Below are 25,116 nucleotides of genomic sequence, written 5' to 3'. Positions count from 1 at the left end.
AAAGTGCAGAGAAAGGATTCTAGTAGTGAAATGAAACCAGGAATCGTCACTGTAGAGAGGATGAGAAATTTGTCCCAAGAGTAGCATCAGCAGGCGGGTTGGACATTAAAGTTTGATGCTGGAGACTGCATCAGGACCTAAACTGTCAATGTAAGTCCTGAAGAGGAGCGTCTTTAAGGCTTCTCTAAAGAAGAGGATGTTCGGTGCCTGTCGCGCCAGCAGAGAAAGATCATTTTAAACAACTGAGGGATGGGTTTAGAGCTTGAGTGGTGCAAAATCTGGGTGTTTCCAATAGCAATGTTCAGGAAGTTGGCCAAGTAACTAGGTTGTCCCGAGAGAAGGGCTTTAAAAGTGAGGAGCAGATTTTACTCTTAATTCGAGCCTCTCGCGGAGCCTGTAGAGGTTCCTCACAACAAGAGTGATGAGCTTAGAGTTGAGAGTGATGAGCCTAGAGTTCAGAGTGATGAGCCTAGAGTTCAGAGTGATGAGCTTAGAGTTCAGAGTGATGAGCCTAGAGTTCAGAGTGATGAGCCTAGAGTTCAGAGTGATGAGCTTAGAGTTCAGAGTGATGAGCTTAGAGTTCAGAGTGATGAGCTTAGAGTTGGGAGTGATGAGCTTAGAGTTGGGAGTGATGAGTCTAGAGTTCAGAGTGATGAGCTTAGAGTTGGGAGTGATGAGTCTAGAGTGATGAGTGATGAGCTTAGAGTTACGAGTGATGAGTCTAGAGTTACGAGTGATGATCCTAGAGTTGAGAGTAATGAGCTTAGAGTTGGGAGTAATGAGTTTAGAGTTGGGAGTGATGAGCTTAGAGTTGGGAGTGATGAGATTTCAGTGATGATGAGCTTAGAGTTGAGAGTGATGAGCTTAGAGTTAAGGATAGGATACTATTTATAAAGCGCACTTATACCCACGGGTGTCAAGGCGCTCAGCGGACGGGGGAGGAGGAGAAAGTGCCAACATCCACCTAAGAAGCCAATAATCAGGTTTTCAAAAGTTTCCTGAAGACTGGAAGAGAGTCTGTCTTAGAAATGGATGGGGGCAAGTAGTTCCAGGGTTTGGCGGCCCCAACAGAGAAGGTGCGACTGCCAATCTTGACATGTGAAATCTGGGAGAAACCAGTTTGTTTTAGAGGACGATCTCAGGGTCCTCCCTGGAGTGTACCACTGAAATATGGTTTTTAAGTGTGATGAACCATTGCTCTGCATGGCCTTGTACACCATACTCAAGACCTTGAAGGAGGTGTGGTTCCTGATGGGGAGCCTATGTAAGGGGCACATTTCTTCCCTGGCTGACTGATATTTTAGGATGTTGAGGATCAGGTTTAGAGCATTGCAGTAGTCCAGCCGGGAGGTGACTAGTGCGATGATAGCAGGCCGATGTAGTTCAAATTGTATATACGGCAGTACTTTCCTCAGGATTTTTAAGATGTAAAAACAGGTGCTGACTGTACGGCTAACCTGTACATCAAAAGTCAGACCCTCGTCAAATATGACCCCCAGACCTCCTCAATACCCTCTCACCAGACGTTGCCTTCTTCACAGAAACTTGGACCAGCGCCTCCTCCGCCCAACATCGCCATCACCTTCCTGGACTAATACAAGTTCCAGAGGAAGGACCGCCCCAACCACCCAGGAGGAGGACTCGCCATCGCACACAAAAGCTCCCTCCGACTCTCCACTCAAGCGACTCCTTCTCCACCGCCAAACACCTTCACTTTCACGTCCAGACTAGCCCTATGATATGTCAATTCTCTGCACAAAATCAACCATATTTATTTAAGCCCAAAAATGACTAGTGGTAAAATAAGTGACATAGGTGCACTTCTAAACCCCGTGTGGGCAACAGTGGTCAGTGGCGTAATGCAAAATGATGGGCCCCACTGCAGAATGTGATGAGGGGCCTCTTGGAGAGTTGGGGGCCCCTGTGGCGCAGAGGCTGCAGGGACCAGCATTATGTCCCTGACAGTGAGGTAATCTGCGCCAGTGCCAAATTCATGCCTCTACCGCTACAGCTCCTAGGGTTCCCCGAGTGGGGCGAGCAGACTGGAGTAGGAGGTGCAATGCCTTCTGAAGAACACATTCAGAGACACAACCTAGATTTGCGTACCATCATTGAACGGTGCAGTATTTAGTTCTGCAGTGTGATTAAAGTTCTTGCTTTAACTAAAAGAGAAGCGTTGGGCAGAATAATTTGTTGTTGTGTCTGTTGATTGTTTATTGAGTTCTGAGCTCTTTCCGCCCACATCGACTCCTTGAGAAGTCTCAGACTCCTCGCCGTCTCTACCCCGACGCCTCTTGTCCTGATTTAAACCATCCCTTCCAAAGTCTCCGGTTAGGTCTCGGATGGTTAGTGACCTAGAACTGTTCACCTGAATCCATAACGTGAATACAGGAGCCGTGGGAGGAGCCACGACATAAAGGGAATAATACACTTGGAGATCATCCGCAGACCGATGGTTCATAGACAGACAATGACACAGAGCAGTGCCCTTGCCTTGTGGAAGTGGTGGTAGCGGATCCTGTCTCTAGCAGAGCCTTGCAGAGCCAGACAAAAGGCTGTGAAAGTTCTGACAAGGAAGCCGTGGGTTGGATAATATGTTCTAAGTAAGGAAGACCCTTACAGTTTAAAACCCTACACATGGGAATATACAGAACCGTTTTGCAATAAGATACAGGCCAAGCACCATCCAAGGCAGCGATGATGCTCTGCAGCTTATGCATCTGCTGAAGTCATGCGTCTGGTGAGCGCGATCCCGGGTTCAACGTGGAGCATGTTCAGTAAATGCAACCAATGTGCCGAATGCAAAGCACATACGTTTGACAGCAAAACAAATGCTGAAACTGAAGGACGGACAAAAAGGCTGATCATCTGTTCCCGTTGCCGCAGGCCACTTCAAGTGTAAACAAACCTTAGTAAAAGGAAAGTAGTGACGTTATGGGAGAGACACTGCATAACGCCACTGCTGTGATCAACATCCAGGGGGAACTGTGAACGCTCAACCTCCCATGAAGCAAATAAGGAGCATAGCCTCTCAACCTGAGCGCGGCATGCTGAGGAACGAGCCAAATCATGTAGCCCATCCTCCATAAAGCCAATTAATACCCTCTCAAACTGAACTCTGGGGAAAAAGCTGGTCTACTAACCCCGCCTGGAAGCACAGGTCATCTTTTCAGTGTAATCTGCAGCATTTCTAGTCTGATCTGTTCCATAAGTCAGATATTGGCACCTCACACAGTACACCAGCCTTTCCAGGACAAACGTGGGAGTGACACTCTAAGATGGCTTCCTTTGTTGTATTTGTGAGGTAAGACCGAGCATTATTCAATACATGTCTGTGACAGGTTCACTCTGGAGGAGGTGCCAATCCATCGTCTGCTTTATAGATTTCCAAGATGTGTTCTGTGCATACATCAGCAGGCTGCAACTGTGTGAGGGCAGGCAGTGGATACAAAGAACCCATGTGATTAGGTACCCTTCTCTTTAAGGGTTGTAACTAGCATTGTATGCAGACACTGATATGAGGGATTGTATGCAGACACCAAGATGCGTGATCGTATGTAGACATTGAGATGAGTGGTTCTATGCAGACACTGAAATGAGGGATTGTATGAAGAGAGTGAGCTGAGGGATTGTATGCAGTACTGAGATGAGTAATTGTATGCAGACACTGAGATGAGTGAATCTATGCAGGCACTGAGATGAGGGATTGTATGCAGACACTAAGATGCGTGATCGTATGTAGACATTGAGATGAGTGATTCTATGCAGGCACTGAGATGAGGGATTGTATGAAGAGAGTGAGCCGAGGGATTGTATGCAGCACTGAGATGAGTAATTGTATGCAGACACTGAGATGAGTGATTCTATGCAGGCACTGAGATGAGTGATTGTATGAAGAGAGTGAGCTGAGGGATTGTATGCAGACACTAAAATGAGTGATTGTATGTAGACATTGAGATGAGTGGTTTTACGCAGACACTGAGATGAGGGATTGTATGAAGAGAGTGAGCTGAGGGATTCTATGCAGGCACTGAGATGAGGGATTGTATTCAGACTCTGAGATGGGTGATTGTATGTTGAGTGAGATGAGTGATTGAATGCAGACGATGAGATGAGTGACTGTATGCAGCCACTGAGGTGTGCGATTGTATTCAGACTCTGAGATGGGTGATTGTATGTTGAGTGAGATGAGTGATTGAATGCAGACGATGAGATGAGTGACTGTATGCAGCCACTGAGGTGTGTGATTGTATTCAGACTCTGAGATGGGTGATTGTATGTTGAGTGAGATGAGTGATTGAATGCAGACGATGAGATGAGTGACTGTATGCAGCCACTGAGGTGTGTGATTGTATTCAGACTCTGAGATGGGTGATTGTATGTTGAGTGAGATGAGTGATTGTATGCAGCCACTGAGGTGTGTGATTGTATTCAGACTCTGAGATGGGTGATTGTATGTTGAGTGAGATGAGTGATTGAATGCAGACGATGAGATGAGTGACTGTATGCAGCCACTGAGGTGTGTGATTGTATTCAGACTCTGAGATGGGTGATTGTATGTTGAGTGAGATGAGTGATTGAATGCAGACGATGAGATGAGTGACTGTATGCAGCCACTGAGGTGTGTGATTGTATTCAGACTCTGAGATGGGTGATTGTATGTTGAGTGAGATGAGTGATTGAATGCAGACGATGAGATGAGTGACTGTATGCAGCCACTGAGGTGTGTGATTCTATGCAGACACTGAGATGATGGGTGATTGTATGTTGAGGGAGAAGAGTGATTGTATGCAGCCACTGAGGTGTGTGATTGTATTCAGACACTGAGATGGGTGATTGTATGCTGAAGTAGACGAGTGATTGTATGCAGACATATGTGTGACTACGCACTGCAGACAGTGAGATGCGTGATTGTATCTAGATATTAAGTGATTACATGTGGATTAAGAGAACTAATCTATGTACAGAGTGAGGGGAACTGTGTATAGACAGTGCAAGGAGAGGTTGTATGTCAATGGTGAGATGGGTGGTCATATGCAGACCAAGAGAGGAGTGATCGTTTGAAGGCAACAAAAGGAGATTGCACATGTTGATTGAGGGGTGATGCTCTATAGACATATGGGAATGGGAGCAGGGAAGAGATGGGGTTACCACCTAAGGGCACATTGTGCACATAAACAAGTGTTTTATTACTTTTAACTATACACTAGGGTCAGCAGGGAGAGGGGGAGACAACCACTGAGGTTTGCTTCCTTTAAACCTATAACTAGTGAGGCTCACTTCCTGTATACCTATAACTACTGAGGCACATTTCCTGTAAACCTGTAACTACAGAGACTTACTTCCTGTAAACCTATAACTACTGATGCTCACTTCCTGTAAACCTATAACTACTGAGGCGTACTTCCTGTAAACCTCTAACTACTGAGGTTCACTTTCTGTAAACTGTAACTACTGAGGCTCACTTACTGTAAACTGTAACTACTGAGGCTCACTTACTGTAAACTGTAACTACTGAGGCTCACTTCCTGTAAACTGTAACTGAGGCGCACTTCCTGTAAACCTATAACTACTGAGGCACACTTCCTGTAAACTGTAACTTCTGAGGCACACTTCCTGTAAACCTATAACTACTGAGGTGCACTTCCTATAAACCTGTAACTACTGAGGCACACTTCCTGTAAACCTATAAATACTGAGGCTCACGGTCTGTAAACCTGTAACTACTGATGCTCGCTTCTTGTAAACCTGTAACTACTGAGGCACTCTTCCTGTAAACTGCAACTACTGAGGCACACTTCCTGTAAACCTATAAATACTGAGGCTCACGGCCTATAAATCTGTAACTACTGAGGCTCACTACCTGTAAACCTATAACTACTGAGGCACACTTGCTGTAAACTGTAACTACTGAGGCTCACTACCTGTAAATCTATAACTACTGAGGTTCAGTTCCTGTAAACCTCTAACTACTGAGGCTCACTTCCTGTAAACCTATTACTACTAAGGCTCACATTCAGTAAACCTATAACGACCGAGGCCCACTTTCTGTAAACCTATAACTACTGAGGCTCAGTTCCTGTAAACCTATGACTGAGGCTCACTTCCTGTAAACAAATTGCTACCTAGGCTTGTTTCCTGTAATCCTGTAGCTAGAGGATTGCTTCCTGTAAGTCTGACTCCAAACTACAGAGCGCTAACCTCTCACCTGAGGGACTGCCGATGCTCTCTTCATTGCTGCTGTCCATGTGCTCCACACAGCAGGCCTCATCTTCATCCTTTACTGGGGACGGACAGTTCCCATCTCCTGTCAAGCAAATCGAAACGGGATCACAAGCCTGAAGCATGAAGGGATCACACACCTTAAGGGATCACATGACTGGAGGGATCACATGACTGGAGGGATCCTAAGCTTGGAGGGATCACAAGCATGAAGGGATCACACACCTAGAGGGATCACATTACTGGAGGGATCACAAGCTTGGAGGGATCACACACCTGGAGGGATCACACACCTGGAGGGATCCCACACCTGGGGGGATCCCACACCTGGAGGGATCACACGCCTGGAGGGATCACACGCCTGGAGGGATCACACGCCTGGAGGGATCACGAGCCTGGGGGGATCTCGAGCCTGGAGGGATCACGAGCCTGGAGGGATCACGAGCCTGGGGGGATCATGAGCCTGGGGGGATCATGAGCCTGGGGGGATCATGAGCCTGGGGGTTCACACGCCTGGAAGGATCACGCACCTGGAAGGATCACGCACCTGGAAGGATCACAGGCCTGGAGGGATCACAGGCCTGGAAGGATCACACACTTGGAGCGATTAGAAGCCTGGGTGATCACATGCTAGGAGGGATCACAAGCTTGGAGGGATCACACACCTGGAGAGGTCACATACCTGGAGAGATGACATGGCTGGAGAGATCAGAAGCTTAGAGGGATCACATGCCTGGAGAGATCACATGCCTGGAGGCATCACAGGTATTATGTAACTCACTCGATTAAACTCTCATGTTGCCAGTCCTGGGAAGATGGGCGTTGGTCCAAGGTTCGCCGTGCGGTTCCATCAAACAAGGATCTAATGGCCAGAGTCAGGACGGGCGGTCATCTCCAAAAGAACCTGTGCTAAATGGCAGCAGGAGGTATCAATGACGACTCTCACTCCGTCTCTTTCCTCTACTTATGAAACCCGATTGGAATGGATGAGGAGAGAGCCACTGCCACAAGGGTCTGGCTGGACATACGGAGGAGAGGACAAGGTCTCTCCTTGTGCAGATGGAGATAACGTCTGAGGTTTATGCAGATCCCTGAATCTAGGGCTCTGACAGACATGTGTCAGTCATCCAGTGACCACCACCACCACAGATGGGCCGGCAACGTTACCCAACTGATCCAACGCAGAGAGGAGGCTCCCCCACTCTGGTGTCTCCTCAGTATTCATCTGAAGGCATCCCACACCAAGAAGGCAGAGAGAAGGCTCCCCCACTCTGGTGTCGCCTCAGTATTCAGTGCAATCCGCTCGTTCACACTTGGTGTCAATAACATAACATAACACGTGTATTTGTAAAGCGCGCGTTCACACTTAGGCATCTGAAGGCATCCCACATCAAACCCCTTGCAAACCGGCTTTTCTCTGCAGAAAAGGCTGCATGGAACGTCCAAGCCAGCCTGACCCTAAGATGGCGCCTAGTGCAGAATTAATTCAAGCCCAGCAAATCGATGAGGCCATACTCCGAGGGGGAAATCTTCAGTTTCAGGTCAGCAGGAGAGATGAGTAGTGGTGGGCGACAGCCAAGCCGCACTGAGGGTATTAATACGACAGCACCTGGCGGGGACATCGGCCAGACCTTGCGCATATACCCCACCCTACTCCCTTTCTCGGCTCACCCATCTGGACATAGACTCTGTGAACTTGCCACCTGTCCATGGAGACCTAGCATTCTGGCCGACGGCCGGTGGAGCTACCTTGATAGCTATAGAGGAGAAGGGCTGTGAACTCCCCCTCGGCCGTGACCAACCCAGCCGGACATTGGGCAGTCTTTCCTTCGTCTCTCTGCCTTAACTCCCTCCTCGTTACCCCTTTTACCTTATCCCCCTACCCTTCTATGCTCCATTAATCATTAATCTCGTCATCTGATGTAACTGTAACTGATTTATCTTTTTCAACAATGTGAAACTTGTAAACTTTGTAACAATGTGTAACCTCATGTAAAGCGCTCGGATACCTCCGTGTCTAGCCAGCGCTATATAAAACTCATGGTAGCTAGTCACATTGGGTGTAATGCGGAGAGTCTACCGACCCTCTCGCAGGACATTCAGTGTGTTTTACTCAAGTGGCCAAATGTTTTAAACCTAGCAATTATTAATGTGTATTCCCGCCCTACTAGGTTGGCTATGGAATCCCCCACACTAGATGATCTTATCTGTTTTTTGGCTAGTCTCCCTATAGTGTTGGGTGGCAACCTCAATTGCCACTTTGAGCCTTTGGAAGGTCTAAAGGAAGGAGCCCTCGCAGTGGAAGATGATTTCTGGGCTGTTCCTCCTTGTCAATCCCCTCACGTTAAAATCTGGTCCCCCTTAGTAGTACAAATCTTGTCCTTAACATTAAATTTCTCCTTAAGGGCATGCGATGGTCGCAGTACTTCGGATACTCCCTCTGCAGGCACTTTCAATAGGATGAATCATGAATCCAGGCTGGACTATATTTTTGTAGATATTAGTCTTTGGCCTAAGATCCAGGATTTTAGAGTAATAATAAGAACGGACAGTGATCATAACGCACTCTTAATGTACATGGTGCACCCTAGGGGTGCTGCCCGATCACCCTCCGTTGAGTTCAGTCAAGATCCTGGGAACCTGCTTATTAGTTCTAATAGATGCAGGATTAAATGGGGGAAATTGGCGAGCTCAGAAGAGTCTCTAAGCAAAATGCATCAGTTAGCACTCCCCAAGCTAATAGAAATGGACACTTTAATTACGCAGCCAAGTAACCTGGAATTCAATCAGAAACTAGCCCTAATTCATGAAGAACTAGTGGCTCTTCTAGGTGAGGTTTTTTACCCAGTGTTTCCACTAAGGAAAAAAAAAACTCGAACCCCAACCTGGTATAACTCATCTTGCAAAAAGATCAAGTCCGAACTAGTAAATTGTGTTAAAAAAGGTTCGGACAAGTGCAAAGTTGCTGAGCTGAGACGGAATTATAAGAAAGCTATGGTAGTGGCGCGAGCAGACTGGGACTGGAACAAATGGCAGGATCTTACATCAGCATTAGAAGCGAAAGACCTGAGAAAATTCTGGTCCCTGGTAAATACTGGCCTGGCAGATCCCAAAGTTGCAATAAAGCCAAACATAGCAGCACCTGTTTGGGAGGCCCATTTTGGCCAACTCTATCAAGAACCACCTCAAAATGCGGGTGGTGGGGACGTGGTTTCTACTGCTGCCCCTGTTCCAGTAACAGTCTTGGAATCCACTCTTCCTGAGGTGGTCAGTGCCATTGTACACCTGGCTGGGGGCTGAGATAGTGCCTATTTTCAAAAAGGGCTCTCCTCTTCTCCCAGCCAACTACAGGCCAATAAGTCTCATAGACGTCCCCCAAAAAATGTATTCTCGCCTCCTCCTGAACCACCTTACTGAGTGGATGGACCAGATCTTCCGTCTCGTTCTCCATTATTGGAAAACTGTGACTATCGAGAGGGGAAGGCTGTACATGGTGTTCGTGGACCTGAGGTCAGCATTTGACCTGGTCCCCAGGAAGAAATTATGGGAGACACTAATGGGGCTGGGTGTCCTGCCTCATTTATTAAATGCCATTATTAGGCTCCATGAACACAACTTTGCGCAGGTCAGGTATGGGAGGACGGGAGCGTTGACATCTAAATTTCCCGTCCTTAGAGGGGTCAGACAGGGCTGTGTCCATGCACCAACCCTATTTTGCCTCTATGTTAATAATGTCATAGCACATCTTGACACTGTTTCCGATAATGATGCCCCATCTTTGGCTGGCAGGAGGGTACCCGCTATTATGTTTGCGGATGATACCCTCCTGCTGTCCAAATCTCCGATGGGGATCCAACGGATTTTAGATGGATTTGGTCTTTTCTGTAGCCAACACGGCCTGGAAATAAATACAGGGAAGACCAAGTTTATGATATTTAATCCCACAGCTAAAACCAGACCAAACCCATCCCTGAGCTCAGTAACATTGGAGAGGGTAAAAACCTTTCAGTATCTAGGGGTAATGCTACATGAGAACCTATCATGGGAACCTCACGTTGCAAGCAGTCGCTTAAAGCTCTCTCAACTGTCGGGGGGAATTTTGAAGGTGGCAAATTCCTCTACCTATAAACCTATTAGTCCGGCTGTTGAAATGTACAAGTCCCAAGCCAAAGCAGCTGCATCCTATGGTGGAGAACTCTGGGGATACAAGGCGGGCACAGGAATTACTAATGTAGAAAACAATTTTCTAAGGCGACTCCTGGCCCTCCCACGAGGCACACCCCTCCTCCAGCTAAGATTAGATATGGGCTTACCCTCGATAAGAGACGACCTGGAACTAATGCCACTAAGATTCTGGCATAGGCTCTGGTCCACCGCTGAGCTTGTACACTATAGACAAGAGCTTGTACATGTTATGAATATGAACCTCCCCGATAAAATCCCATGGCTAGCCTCCATAAAGAAAGAACTCTATCGGTTGGGACTCCCCGAATTGTGGGAGTCTCCTGAACAAGGCTGTCATGGGGTTTCTCGCAAACGCCTTGTGGGTATATATAGGGAGAAATATTTTGCTTCCCTGGTTTCTGCGCCCAACAAAGGGACCCTGACTGATCGATTCTTGTATTTCAAGGATTTTTATCAGCTTGAAGGTTTTATGGACATTATTTTCCCTATTTTATCGAGAAAACTGTTCATGCAATGGAGGCCAGGGACTCTGCCTATCAAAACTTTTACCCATAATTGGTCGAAAAAGAACGATAAAATCTGTCCAGGCTGTTGCATTCGCGATGAGGAAGAAACTCATATTCTGTTTTTTTGCTCAGCTTATAATAGACCAAGAAAATACTGGCTAGTTCCACTATGCAGAAACCTGGGCACAAGGAGTCATCTGCACGCGTTCAGAATATTGAAAACGAGCACTGCTCCCCACATAGTCTTTGCAGTTGCAAAATTTTAAACGGCTATGTGGCAGATAAGGTCTAAATTAATTAATGTTTGCTTTGTTTAATGAATTCCACTTGTTTACTGTGTTCGTAATTCTCTGTACACTGGCTTTATCGATTATATTAATTGTTTTTATTTCAATCGAATGTTTTATACTGATATTGCATGATTGTATCTTTTATGGCCTAATCGGCAGAAATAAAGAAAATTTGAATTGAATTGAATATAAAACTCATCAAATAAGCAGGTATCTTGGAGCAGAATAACAGATGTTCTATTGTTATCCAACTCAATGGTACTCATTTTATCGACCTCAGGTGGATGAAAGGCTGAGTGGCCCCCCCGGGCTCTGAACCTGTGACCATGAGGTCGAACGCAGGCCCCTGCAGTGGACGCATTAGTCCACTGAGTCACCAGACCCGGTCAATATTAACTGAAGGAGCAGAGAGTTCCCCTGAAGTGATACCCCACTACGAAGGCTGATCTCTGACAGCAGCCGGTGGCAGTGCCTCTGCGAAGGGAGACGCTGACCGCAATCACAGCATTTGTGTGACATCTTCAAAGGTCGCTCATGAGTGTGTCTACACATCTTCCTGGGAGGTGGATCTTTTCACGAATACAACCAAGCCTCTGCTGAACATTATTCCTAAGGGGACCTACAAGGCAGAGGAGGCTGTGATGCGCTCTGGTTTTAGACTGCACCCATGACTTCCATTGGTCTTTACCTTCAGCAAGGCTCTCGCTTCCTTCCCGTCCTTCTGTCTCTGCAATATTGTTCAGATGAACGCTTTCCTCTCTGTTGATCTTGTGTAAGTCATCGTGAAGTCTGACCCCTGCTGGTAGAGGATGGAGAATCCATGATTGCACTGCCTCAGCTCTCACATCTCTCTCCACCTTCACAAGTGCCACCTACTGTCTCCTGACAGTCGCGCACACCCTCTGTACTCTCACACCCGTACTCTTTCAAGATTCTGCTCTCACGTCCTCTCTCTCATTCACAAGCATCTCTTACCCTCTTCTCTCACACCCTCTGTACTCTCACGCTCGTCCTCCTTCGCACCCTCTGTACTCTCACGCTCACCCTCCTTCACACCCTCTGTACTCTCATCCTCCTTCGCACCCTCTGTACTCCCACGCTCATCCTCCATCGCACCCTCTGTACTCTCAAGCTCACCCTCCTTCACACCCTCTGTACTCTCATGCTCACCCTCCTTCGCACCCTCTGTACTCTCACGTTCACCCTCCTTCGCACCCTCTGTACTCTCACCCTCCTTCACACCCTCTGTACTCCCACGCTCATCCTCCATCGCACCCTCTGAACTCTCACCCTCATCCTCCTTCGCACCCTCTGTACTCTCACCCTCATCCTCCTTCGCACCCTCTGTACTCTCACGCTCCTCCTCCTTCGCACCCTCTGTACTCTCACGCTCATCCTCCTTCGCACCCTCTGTACTCTCACGCTCATCCTCCTTCGCACCCTCTGAACTCTCACGCTCGTCCTCCTTCGCACCCTCTGTACTCTCACGCTCCTCCTCCTTCACACCCTCTGTACTCTCACGCTCCTCCTCCTTCGCACCCTCTGTACCCTCATCCTCCTTCGCACCCTCTGTACTCTCACCCTCATCCTCCTTCGCACCCTCTGTACTCTCACGCTCCTCCTCCTTCGCACCCTCTGTACTCTCACGCTCATCCTCCTTCGCACCCTCTGAACTCTCACGCTCGTCCTCCTTCGCACCCTCTGTACTCTCACGCTCCTCCTCCTATGCACCCTCTGTACTCTCATGCTCATCCTCCTTCGCACCCTCTGAACTCTCACGCTCGTCCTCCTTCGCACCCTCTGTACTCTCACGCTCCTCCTCCTATGAACCCTCTGTACTCTCATGCTCATCCTCCTTCACACCCTCTGTACTCTCACCCTCATCCTCCTATGCACCCTCTGTACTCTCATGCTCATCCTCCTTCGCACCCTCTGAACTCTCACCCTCATCCTCCTATGCACCCTCTGTACTCTCATGCTCATCCTCCTTCGCACCCTCTGTACTCTCACGCTCATCCTCCTTCGCACCCTCTGTACTCTCACGCTCCTCCTCCTTCGCACCCTCTGTACTCTCACGCTCCTCCTCCTTCGCACCCTCTGTACTCTCACCCTCCTTCGCACCCTGTGTACTCTCACGCTCATCCTCCTTCGCACCCTCTGTACTCTCACGCTCCTCCTCCTTCGCACCCTCTGTACTCTCACGCTCCTCCTCCTTCGCACCCTCTGTACTCTCACCCTCCTTCGCACCCTCTGTACTCTCATGCTGATCCTCCTTCGCACCCTCTGTACTCTCACGCTCATCCTCCTTCGCACCCTCTGTACTCTCACGCTCATCCTCCTTCGCACCCTCTGTACTCTCACGCTCATCCTCCTTCGCACCCTCTGTACTCTCACGCTCATCCTCCTTCGTACCCTCTGTACTCTCACCCTCATCCTCCTTCGCACCCTCTGTACTCTCACGCTCGTCCTCCTTCGCACCCTCTGAACTCTCACCCTCATCCTCCTATGCACCCTCTGTACTCTCATGCTCATCCTCCTTCGCACCCTCTGAACTCTCACCCTCATCCTCCTATGCACCCTCTGTACTCTCATGCTCATCCTCCTTCGCACCCTCTGTACTCTCACGCTCATCCTCCTTCGCACCCTCTGTACTCTCACGCTCCTCCTCCTTCGCACCCTCTGTACTCTCACGCTCCTCCTCCTTCACACCCTCTGTACTCTCACCCTCCTTCGCACCCTCTGTACTCTCATGCTGATCCTCCTTCGCACCCTCTGTACTCTCACGCTCATCCTCCTTCGCACCCTCTGTACTCTCACGCTCATCCTCCTTCGCACCCTCTGTACTCTCACGCTCATCCTCCTTCGCACCCTCTGTACTCTCACGCTCATCCTCCTTCGCACCCTCTGTACTCTCATGCTCATCCTCCTTCGCACCCTCTGTACTCTCACGCTCATCCTCCTTCACACCCTCTGTACTCTCACGCTCATCCTCCTTCACACCCTCTGTACTCTCACGCTCATCCTCCTTCACACCCTCTGTACTCTCACGCTCATCCTCCTTCGCACCCTCTGTACTCTCATGCTCATCCTGCTTCACACCCTCTGTACTCTCACGCTCATCCTCCTTCGCACCCTCTGTACTCTCACGCTCATCCTCCTTCGCACCCTCTGTACTCCCACCCTCATCCTCCTATGCACCCTCTGTACTCTCATGCTCATCCTCCTTCGCACCCTCTGTACTCTCACGCTCCTCCTCCTTCGCACCCTCTGTACTCTCACCCTCCTTCGCACCCTCTGTACTCTCATGCTGATCCTCCTTCGCACCCTCTGTACTCTCACGCTCATCCTCCTTCGCACCCTCTGTACTCTCACGCTCATCCTCCTTCGCACCCTCTGTACTCTCACGCTCATCCTCCTTCGCACCCTCTGTACTCTCACGCTCATCCTCCTTCGCACCCTCTGTACTCTCATGCTCATCCTCCTTCGCACCCTCTGTACTCTCACGCTCATCCTCCTTCACACCCTCTGTACTCTCACGCTCATCCTCCTTCACACCCTCTGTACTCTCACGCTCATCCTCCTTCACACCCTCTGTACTCTCACGCTCATCCTCCTTCGCACCCTCTGTACTCTCATGCTCATCCTGCTTCACACCCTCTGTACTCTCACGCTCACCCTCCTTCACACCCTCTGTACTCTCATGCTCCTCCTCCTTCGCACCCTCTGTACTCTCACGCTCATCCTCCTTCACACCCTCTGTACTCTCACGCTCATCCTCCTTCGCACCCTCTGTACTCTCACGCTCATCCTCCTTCGCACCCTCTGTACTCTCACGCTCCTCCTCCTTCACACCCTCTGTACTCTCACGCTCATCCTCCTTCGCACCCTCTGTACTCTCATGCTCCTCCTCCTTCGCACCCTCTGTACTCTCACGCTCATCCTCCTTCGCACCCTCTGTACTCTCACGCTCCTCCTCCTTCACACCCTCTGTACTCTCATGCTCCTCCTCCTTCACACCCTCTGTACTCTCACGCTCCTCCTCCTTCACACCCTCTGTACTCTCACGCTCCTCTTCCTTCGCACCCTCTGTACTCTCACCCTCCTTCGCACCCTCTGTACTCTCACGCTCACCCTCCTTCACACCCTCTGTACTCTCACGCTCATCCTCCTTCGCACCCTCTGTACTCTCATGCTCATCCTGCTTCACACCCTATGAACTCTCACGCTCATCCTCCTTCGCACCCTCTGTACTCTCACCCTCCTTCGCACCCTCTGTACTCTCACGCTCATCCTCCTTCGCACCCTCTGTACTCTCACGCTCATCCTTCTTCGCACCCTCTGAACTCTCACGCTCATCCTCCTTCGCACCCTCTGTACTCTCACGCTCATCCTCCTTCGCACCCTCTGTACTCTCAAGCTCACCCTCCTTCGCACCCTCTGTACTCTCACGCTCACCCTCCTTCACACCCTCTGTACTCTCACGCTCACCCTCCTTCACACCCTCTGTACTCTCATCCTCCTTCGCACCCTCTGTACTCTCAAGCTCATCCTCCTTCGCACCCTCTGTACTCTCACGCTCCTCCTCCTTCGCAACCTCTGAACTCTGACGCTCATCCTCCTTCACACCCTCTGTACTCTCACGCTCACCCTCCTTCGCACCCTCTGTACTCTCACGCTCACCCTCCTTCACACCCTCTGTACTCTCACGCTCCTCCTCCTTCACACCCTCTGTACTCTCACGCTCATCCTCCTTCACACCCTCTGTACTCTCACGCTCATCCTCCTTCGCACCCTCTGTACTCTCACCCTCCTTCGCACCCTCTGTACTCTCACGCTCCTCCTCCTTCACACCCTCTGTACTCTCACGCTCCTCCTCCTTCACACCCTCTGTACTCTCACGCTCCTCCCCCTTCGCACCCTCTGTACTCTCACCCTCCTTCGCACCCTCTGTACTCTCACGCTCACCCTCCTTCACACCCTCTGTACTCTCACGCTCATCCTCCTTCACACCCTCTGTACTCTCACGCTCATCCTCCTTCGCACCCTCTGTACTCTCATGCTCATCCTGCTTCACACCCTCTGAACTCTCACGCTCATCCTCCTTCGCACCCTCTGTACTCTCACGCTCATCCTCCTTCGCACCCTCTGTACTCTCACGCTCCTCCTCCTTCGCACCCTCTGTACTCTCACGCTCCTCCTCCTTCGCACCCTCTGTACTCTCACCCTCCTTCGCACCCTCTGTACTCTCATGCTGATCCTCCTTCACACCCTCTGTACTCACGCTCATCCTCCTTCGCACCCTCTCTACTCTCATGCTCATCCTCCTTCGCACCCTCTGTACTCTCATGCTCATCCTGCTTCACACCCTCTGTACTCTCACGCTCACCCTCCTTCGCACCCTCTGTACTCTCACGCTCCTCCTCCTTCACACCCTCTGTACTCTCACGCTCATCCTCCTTCACACCCTCTGTACTCTCATGCTCACCCTCCTTCACACCCTCTGTACTCTCACGCTCCTCCTCCTTCACACCCTCTGTACTCTCACGCTCATCCTCCTTCACACCCTCTGTACTCTCATGCTCACCCTCCTTCGCACCCTCTGTACTCTCACGCTCACCCTCCTTCACACCCTCTGTACTCTCATCCTCCTTCGCACCCTCTGTACTCTCACGCTCATCCTCCTTCGCACCCTCTGTACTCACGCTCCTCCTCCTTCGCAACCTCTGAACTCTCACGTTCATCCTCCTTCACACCCTCTGTACTCTCACGCTCATCCTCCTTCGCACCCTCTGTACTCTCACGCTCCTCCTCCTTCGCACCCTCTGTACTCTCATGCTGATCCTCCTTCGCACCCTCTGTACTCTCATCCTCATCCTGCTTCACACCTTCTGTACTCTCACGCTCACCCTCCTTCGCACCCTCTGTACTCTCACGCTCATCCTCCTTTGCACCCTCTGTACTCTCACGCTCACCCTCCTTCGCACCCTCTGTAGTCTCACGCTCACCCTCCTTCACACCCTCTGTACTCTCACGCTCCTCCTCCTTCACACCCTCTGTACTCTCACGCTCATCCTCCTTCACACCCTCTGTACTCTCACGCTCATCCTTCTTCGCACCCTCTGTACTCTCATGCTCATCCTCCTTCGCACCCTCTGTACTCTCATGCTCATCCTGCTTCACACCCTCTGTACTCTCACGCTCACCCTCCTTCGCACCCTCTGCACTCTCATCCTCATCCTCCTTTGCACCCTCTGTACTCTCACGCTCATCCTCCTTTGCACCCTCTGTACTCTCACGCTCACCCTCCTTCGCACCCTCTGTACTCTCACGCTCACCCTCCTTCACACCCTCTGTACTCTCACGCTCCTCCTCCTTCACACCCTCTGTACTCTCACGCTCATCCTCCTTCACACCCTCTGTACTCTCACGCTCATCCTCCTTCGCACCCTCTGTACTCTCATGCTCATCCTGCTTCACACCCTCTGAACTCTCACGCTCATCCTCCTTCGCACCCTCTGTACTCTCACCCTCCTTCGCACCCTCTGTACTCTCACGCTCACCCTCCTTCACACCCTCTGTACTCTCACGCTCATCCTCCTTCGCACCCTCTGTACTCTCATGCTCATCCTGCTTCACACCCTCTGAACTCTCATGCTCATCCTCCTTCGCACCCTCTGTACTCTCACGCTCATCCTCCTTCGCACCCTCTGTACTCTCACGCTCCTCCTCCTTCACACCCTCTGTACTCTCACCCTCCTTCGCACCCTCTGTACTCTCATGCTGATCCTCCTTCACACCCTCTGTACTCACGCTCATCCTCCTTCGCACCCTCTGTACTCTCATGCTCATCCTCCTTCGCACCCTCTGTACTCTCATGCTCATCCTGCTTCACACCCTCTGTACTCTCACCCTCATCCTCCTTTGCACCCTCTGTACTCTCACGCTCATCCTCCTTCGCACACTCTGTACTCTCACGCTCATCCTCCTTCGCACCCTCTGTACTCTCACGCTCACCCTCCTTCACACCCTCTGTACTCTCATGCTCACCCTCCTTCGCACCCTCTGTACTCTCACGCTCACCCTCCTTCGCACCCTCTGTACTCTCACGCTCACCCTCCTTCACACCCTCTGTACTCTCATGCTCACCCTCCTTCGCACCCTCTGTACTCTCACGCTCACCCTCCTTCACACCCTCTGTACTCTCACCCTCCTTTGTACCCTCTGTACTCTCATCCTCCTTCGCACCCTCTGTACTCTCACCCTCATCCTCCTTCGCAACCTCTGAACTCTCACGCTCCTCCTCCTTCACACCCTCTGTACTCTCACGCTCATCCTCCTTCGCACCCTCTGTACTCTCACGCTCCTCCTCCTTCGCACCCTCTGTACTCTCACCCTCCTTCGCACCCTCTGTACTCTCATGCTGATCCTCCTTCGCACCCTCTGTACTCTCATGCTCATCCTGCTTCACACCCTCTGTACTCTCACCCTCATCCTCCTTTGCACCCTCTGTACTCTCACGCTCATCCTCCTTCGCACACTCTGTACTCTCACGCTCATCCTCCTTCGCACCCTCTGTACTCTCACGCTCACCCTCCTTCACACCCTCTGTACTCTCATGCTCACCCTCCTTCGCACCCTCTGTACTCTCACGCTCACCCTCCTTCGCACCCTCTGTACTCTCACGCTCACCCTCCTTCACACCCTCTGTACTCTCATGCTCACCCTCCTTCGCACCCTCTGTACTCTCACGCTCACCCTCCTTCGCACCCTCTGTACTCTCACCCTCATTTGTACCCTCTGTACTCTCATCCTCCTTTGTACCCTCTGTACTCTCACCCTCATCCTCCTTCGCAACCTCTGAACTCTCACACTCCTCCTCCTTCGCACCCTCTGTACTCTCACGCTCATCCTCCTTCGCACCCTCTGTACTCTCACGCTCACCCTCCTTCACACCCTCTATACTCTCATGCTCACCCTCCTTCGCACCCCTGTACTCTCACGCTCACCCTCCTTCGCACCCTCTGTACTCTCACCCTCTTTTGTACCCTCTGTACTCTCATCCTCCTTCGCACCCTCTGTACTCTCACCCTCATCCTCCTTCGCAACCTCTGAACTCTCACACTCCTCCTCCTTCGCACCCTCTGTACTCTCACGCTCATCCTGCTTGACACCCTCTGTACTCTCACGCTCATCCTCCTTTGCACCCTCTGTAGTTTCACACTCCTCCTCCTTCGCGCCCTCTGTACTCTCACGCTCATCCTCTTTTGCACCCTCTGTACGCTCACGCTCATCCTCCTTCACACCCTCTGTACTCTCACACTCCTCCTCCTTCGCACCCTCTGTACTCTCACGCTCATCCTGCTTCACACCCTCTGTACTCTCACGCTCATCCTCCTTCGCACCCTCTGTACTCTCATGCTCATCCTCCTTCGCACCCTCTGTACCCTCACCCTCATCCTCCTTCGCACCCTCTGTACTCTCACCCTCATCCTCCTTCACACCCTCTGTACTCTCACCCTCATCCTCCTTCACACCCTCTGTACTCTCACGCTCACCCTCATTCACACCCTCTGTACTCTCACGCTCACCCTCCTTCGCACCCTCTGTACTTTCACGCTCACCCTCCTTCACACCCTCTGTACTCTCACGCTCACCCTCCTTCACACCCTCTGTACTCTCACGCTCACCCTCCTTCGCACCCTCTGTACTCTCACCCTCCTTCGCACCCTTTGTACTCCCACGCTCATCCTCCATCGCACCCTCTGAACTCTCACCCTCATCCTCCTTCGCACCCTCTGTACTCTCACGCTCATCCTCCTTCGCACCCTCTGTACTCTCACGCTCATCCTCCTTCGCACCCTCTGTACTCTCACGCTCACCCTCCTTCGCACCCTCTGTACTCTCACACTCCTCCTTCTTCACACCCTCTGTACTCTCACCCTCATCCTCCTTCGCACCCTCTGTACTCTTGTTGGAAGGCGTTCCCCGGGGAGGCTGCGGAATGGGTTCCTGACCACCCTGAGGCCCACCTTTCCCAGAATTAGGCCGAGCAAGAGCAGGGAGGCCCTTCCTGGAAGGGTCTCGCACCTAGGATCGCACGCGCTGCGCTTACTCTCTCTACGGATAGAGGGACACCACACAGTAGTTCGTTATAAGGCAATAAGCTTTTATCGGTAGTTGTCAGGGATCTTTATGATCCGGCAGGCAGGTGCAGAATTAATGCCACAAGCGGCAGCGATCTTGTGATGATGGGAAAAGGGGTAGCGGGACAGTCTTTCAATCAGTGTCTCTGCGAGGTATCCGGCGCACAGCTCTCAATCCTCGAGCTGAGGGGATGTTGCTTCTCTCGGCAATCTCTGCCGATTCTCTTGGAGGAGCGGGCCGCGAGTCACTCAGCAGGCACCGGAGAGTCGTAGTTCAGGGAGCCACGACGGCGTCAGCAGGGCTCAGATAGTTCAGAATTCGAGGAGCCGCGACGGCGTCAGCAGGGCTCAGATGGTTCAGCGTTCGGGGAGCCGCGACGGCGTCAGCAGGGCTCAGTTGGTTCAGAGTTCGGGGAGCCGCGACGGCGTCAGCAGGGCTCAGATGGTTTCAGAGTTCAGATAGCGTTTCTTCTGTTCGGTGAGCGATCGAGCCGCGACCAGGTCCGCAGGCTCTTGTCAGTCCAGGTCTTCTCAGCCTCTTGTCCCTTCAGCACCCCTTGTTATACTCCCCCTCCTCTTTGAAGTCCGGAGTCCTCGCGGAGAGGGGTCTCGTGCCTGGGGGGCGATGTGTCGGGGTTTCCTGTCGCTCAGCCCCTTGATCTGTTCAGATGTGTCCGGGAGGGACCCCAGACACCCAGCAGGAGAGGCGCCCGCTCACCGGGGGCCTGGTGGCCGATCGAAACCTCCCTCGGGGAAGAGTCCAGAGGTGTGACAGAGTCGGCGCCTCTAGGTCTGGTTTGGGGGGGGGTTTCGTTCTCCCTCGGCCGGGCATGCGTGTTGGGGGTCTGGTTGGCCCTCGGGATGTTGATCCACGGAGGCCGGAAGGCCGTGCCCACGAGGTACGGCGTGTTTGTAGTGTGACTTGCTGGTCGGGAGGGCCCACGCCACGAGGCCGGTCTCACACGTGCCCCTCCCAGCTGAAAGGCGGGGAGAACTACCCATCCACTTGGGAGTTCTCCTCGCTGAAGCGGAAGAATCGGGACAGGCCGTCCGCGTTGGCGTGGTCAGTCCCGGGGCGATGTTCCACAGTGAAATCCATCCCCTGGAGAGAGATGGACCAGCGTAGCAGCTTGGGGTTTTCCCCTCGCATCTGCATCAACCACCGCAGGGGTCGATGATCTGTTTGCACTCGGAAGTGTGTTCCGAACAGGTAGGGCCGTAGCTTTTTGAGAGCCCAGACTACTGCGAACGTCTCTCGTTCAATTGTGCTCCACCGCTGTTCCCGGGGCAGTAACCTTCGGCTGATGAAGGCTATGGGCTGATCTATGCCTTTGTCGTCGTATTGTGAGAGGACTGCCCCGATGCCGTGTTCCGAGGCGTCCGTCTGGACCACAAACTCCTGGGCGTAGTCGGGTGCTTTGAGTACTGGAGCCGCGCACATTGCGGCCATTAGGGTGTCGAACGCCTTCTGGCAGGTGGGAGTCCAGTGCATTTTCTTGGGGTGTTTTTTGGAGGTTAGTTCTGTGAGAGGGCCGGCGATGCTGCCATAGTTTTTAATGAACCTTCGGTAGTAGCCGGTGAGGCCCATGAAGGCTCGGACTTCCGTTTGGGTTGTAGGGGGTTCCCAGGACAAGATGGCGTCGATCTTCGGCTGGAGGGGGGCGACCTGCCCACTCCCCACCTGGTGCCCCAGATAAGTTACGGAGCCGTGCCCAATTTGACATTTGCTAGCTTTGATGGTGAGGCCGGCCCGGCGTAGAGCCAGCAGGACTTGACGGAGGTGCTGGAGGTGCTCGGTCCATTGGGAGCTGAAGACCGCTATGTCGTCAAGGTATGATGCGCTGAACCCCTCTAGTCCGGCCAGGACCCTGTTCACCAGCCGCTGGAAGGTGGCCGGGGCATTTTTCACTCCGAACGGCATCACCCTAAAGCGGTAGTGCCCATCCGGGGTGGAGAAGGCGGAGCGCTCCTTGGCTCCCTCGGTGAGGGCAATCTGCCAGTACCCACTGGTCAGGTCGAAGGTGCTGAGGTAGCAGGCGGCCCAAGGCGGTCAATGAGTTCGTCGGCACGGGGGATAGGGTGAGCGTCTGCTCGGGTGACCGCATTGAGGCCTCGGTAGTCCACGCAGAATCTCAGCTCGGGGGCAACACCCGGGGTAGTCGCTTTCGGAACCAGGACTACCGGGCTGGCCCAGGGGCTGTCGGAGGGTTCAATCACCCCAAGGTCTAACATCTTTGCCACCTCGGTCTGGATGCAGGTCCGGACCCGATCAGGGACCCGGTAGGCCCGATGTCTCACTGGCGGGCTGTCTCCGGTGTCCACGTCGTGGACACACCAGCTGGTGACCCCAGGGGTCAGGGAGAAGAGATCCGCGAACTGCCCAAGTAGCTGGCGGCAGTCGTCGGTCTGTCGGGCTGTGAGGGCAGTCGACAGTCTCACTCCCTCCACGGATCCATCGGTTTCCTTCGCCCCCAGGGGGTCTGGGAGGGGCTCGGTGTCTTCTTCGGTCCCATCGTCGGTGGCCAGGAGTAGACTTAATTCGGTCCGCACAAAGTGGGGCTTGAGGCGGTTCACGTGGAGAACCCGGAGGGGGTTCCGCGGGGACTGGACATCGATGAGATAGGTGACTTGGCTCTTCCGCTCGATCACCTTGAAGGGCCCAGTCCATTTATCCTGGAGAGCGCAGGGTCTCACCGGGGCCATGACCCAGACTTGTTGGCCTGGCTGAAACTCGACCAGCGTAGCATTCTGGTCATACCAGCGCTTCATTTCTTCTTGACTGGCCTCGAGGTTTGCTTCTGCGAGTTCCCTGAATTTTCGGGTCTGGTTGTGGAGTGCCAGGATGTATCGGAACACGTCTGGAGGGGTCCCCCGGGGGGTTGCTTCCCACCCCTCTTTGACCAGGCTCAGGGGTCCTCGGACGGGGTGTCCATATAACAGTTCGAATGGGCTGAAGCCCAGGGATTTTTGGGGGACCTCCCGGTAGGCGAACAGGAGACATGGGAGGAGGACGTCCCACCTCCGGCGTAGGGGTTCCTCGAGGCCCAGGATCATCCCTTTCAGTGTCTTGTTAAAGCGCTCGACTAGGCCGTTTCCTTGGGGTGGTACGGGGTGGTGAATTTGTACGATACTCCGCACTGCTGCCAGAGGGACTTCATATATCGGGAGATAAAGTTCGTACCCCGGTCACTCACGACTTCGCGGGGGAATCCCATGCGGGAGAAGATCCCCATCAAGGCCCGGCCCACCACGGGGGCCGTTACGGTGCGGAGAGGGATGGCTTCGGGGTAACGGGTGGCATGGTCCACCAGGACGAGGATGAACCGGTGGCCCTGGGCGGTCTTTGGGTCCAGTGGTCCGACAATGTCGATTCCTACCCGCTCAAAAGGGGTACTGACGACGGGGAAGGGTTGGAGCGGAGCCTTGCGCTTGCCCCCACTCTTTCTGCTGGCCTGGCACGTGGGGCAGGACTTGCAGTGGGCCTCCACATTTGCTCGCATCTTGGGCCAGTAGAAGTGGGTGACGAGTCGCTGGTATGTCTTATCTTGGCCTAAGTGTTCAGCCAGGGGTACATCATGGGCCAGGCCCAGGAGAAGACTTCGGAAGCGTAGGGGTACTACTAGTACTCGGGCCGATCCCAACTCGGCCGACTTCTGTTCACTGTACAGCAGTCCGTTCTCCCAGTATACCCAGTGGGTGCCAGTCTGGTCGCCTGCTGCTTGGGCCTCGGCCTGTTGTCGGGGTCCAATGAGGGACGGGCAGGTGGATTGTTCTTGGCAGAACTCTTCACGGGAGGGGCCCCCTTCGCAGGGCCACGTCGCCAGTTCTGGCAAGTCCCCGAGTTTGGCCAGGGTTGCGGGGTCGGAAGGCCCGGATTCTTCGCCTGGAGCGGTTGGTTCGTCCAGAAGGGGGTCGTTGGCCTCTGGTGGTGTATCCTGGCTCTCGGGGATGGTGGCGGTGTTCAGGGGCATGGCTTCTCCCCCCTCGGAGGAAGGCGCCCGGAGAGTCATCGAGCGCGTGGTGGCGCATACCCACTCGGGAAGGCCCATCATCTCGAGGTGGGCCCTTCGTTCCACTTGTCCCCACGGGGAGTTCTCCAGGTCATTGCCCAGGAGGCAGTCCACGGGCTGGGAGGTTCGGACCGCTACTTTTAACTTGCCGGTGACTCCCCCCCATTCGAAGGGGACTAGGGCCATCCGGCAGAGGCTCTCGGAGTTGTCTGATGAGATGACGGGGCAAAAGGCGTCAGGCAGGATCTGATCCTCGGAAATCAGGTGACAGTGGACCGCCGTGACACTCGCCCCCGTGTCCCGGAGCCCCTCGATGCGGTGACCGTTGACCGTCACCTGCTGTCAGTACTTCTTCGTGTTGGCGGGCAGGGGCGTTCCGGGGACCATCTCCCGGTCCCCTAGGGAGACCAAGGCCATGGCGGCTGGTTCCCATTCTTCGAAGTCTTCCATCTCTTCCCCCAGGGCTACAGAGGCCATCTGTCGAGCCGGCGGGGTTGTGGTGGTGGTCCGCTGGTACAGGGGACACTGAGGGTCACTGGCATAGTGTCCGGTCTGCTGGCAGCGGAAACATGTGATTCTCTCTCGGGGTCCCGGCCTCCCGGGTGGCCCGGTGCTGGCCGGAGGCGGAGCTGGAAAGGGCGGAGATTGTCCTCTGGGAGGGCTGAGCGGGGATCCCCCCGGGACCTCCCATTGCCGGCCTTGGTTCCCCCCGCCCCTCTGGCGGGGGGGTCCCTGATTGTGGCGACCGTAGTCTCCCACG

At 52.9% G+C, this 25,116-nt stretch overlaps 1 protein-coding gene across 3 annotated transcripts in view; it reads right to left on the bottom strand.

Annotated features, from left to right (window-relative positions):
- Window positions 1-25,116, bottom strand: part of LOC146813554 (uncharacterized) — a 185,981-nt gene that overhangs the window by 41,822 nt on the left and 119,043 nt on the right. Inside the window, exons 4-5 of one of the 3 annotated variants that reach the window (XM_085620326.1) lie at window positions 11,892-12,002; window positions 6,209-6,307 (exon numbers count right to left, since the gene is read on the bottom strand). The exons of 1 other annotated variant lie outside the window; for it this stretch is intronic. In XM_085620326.1, coding sequence (XP_085476452.1) covers window positions 6,209-6,307; window positions 11,892-12,002 — 210 coding nt within the window. The remainder of the gene's footprint in view (window positions 1-6,208; window positions 6,308-11,891; window positions 12,003-25,116) is intronic. One more of the 3 variants, XM_085620327.1, reaches the window with a different exon arrangement.

This window comes from Triturus cristatus, chromosome 7, assembly GCF_964204655.1.
Source record: "Triturus cristatus chromosome 7, aTriCri1.1, whole genome shotgun sequence".
Taxonomy (NCBI): domain Eukaryota; kingdom Metazoa; phylum Chordata; class Amphibia; order Caudata; family Salamandridae; genus Triturus; species Triturus cristatus.
The sequence above is the reverse complement of the archived record's forward strand: the minus strand, read 5'-3'. Positions and strand labels throughout refer to the sequence as shown.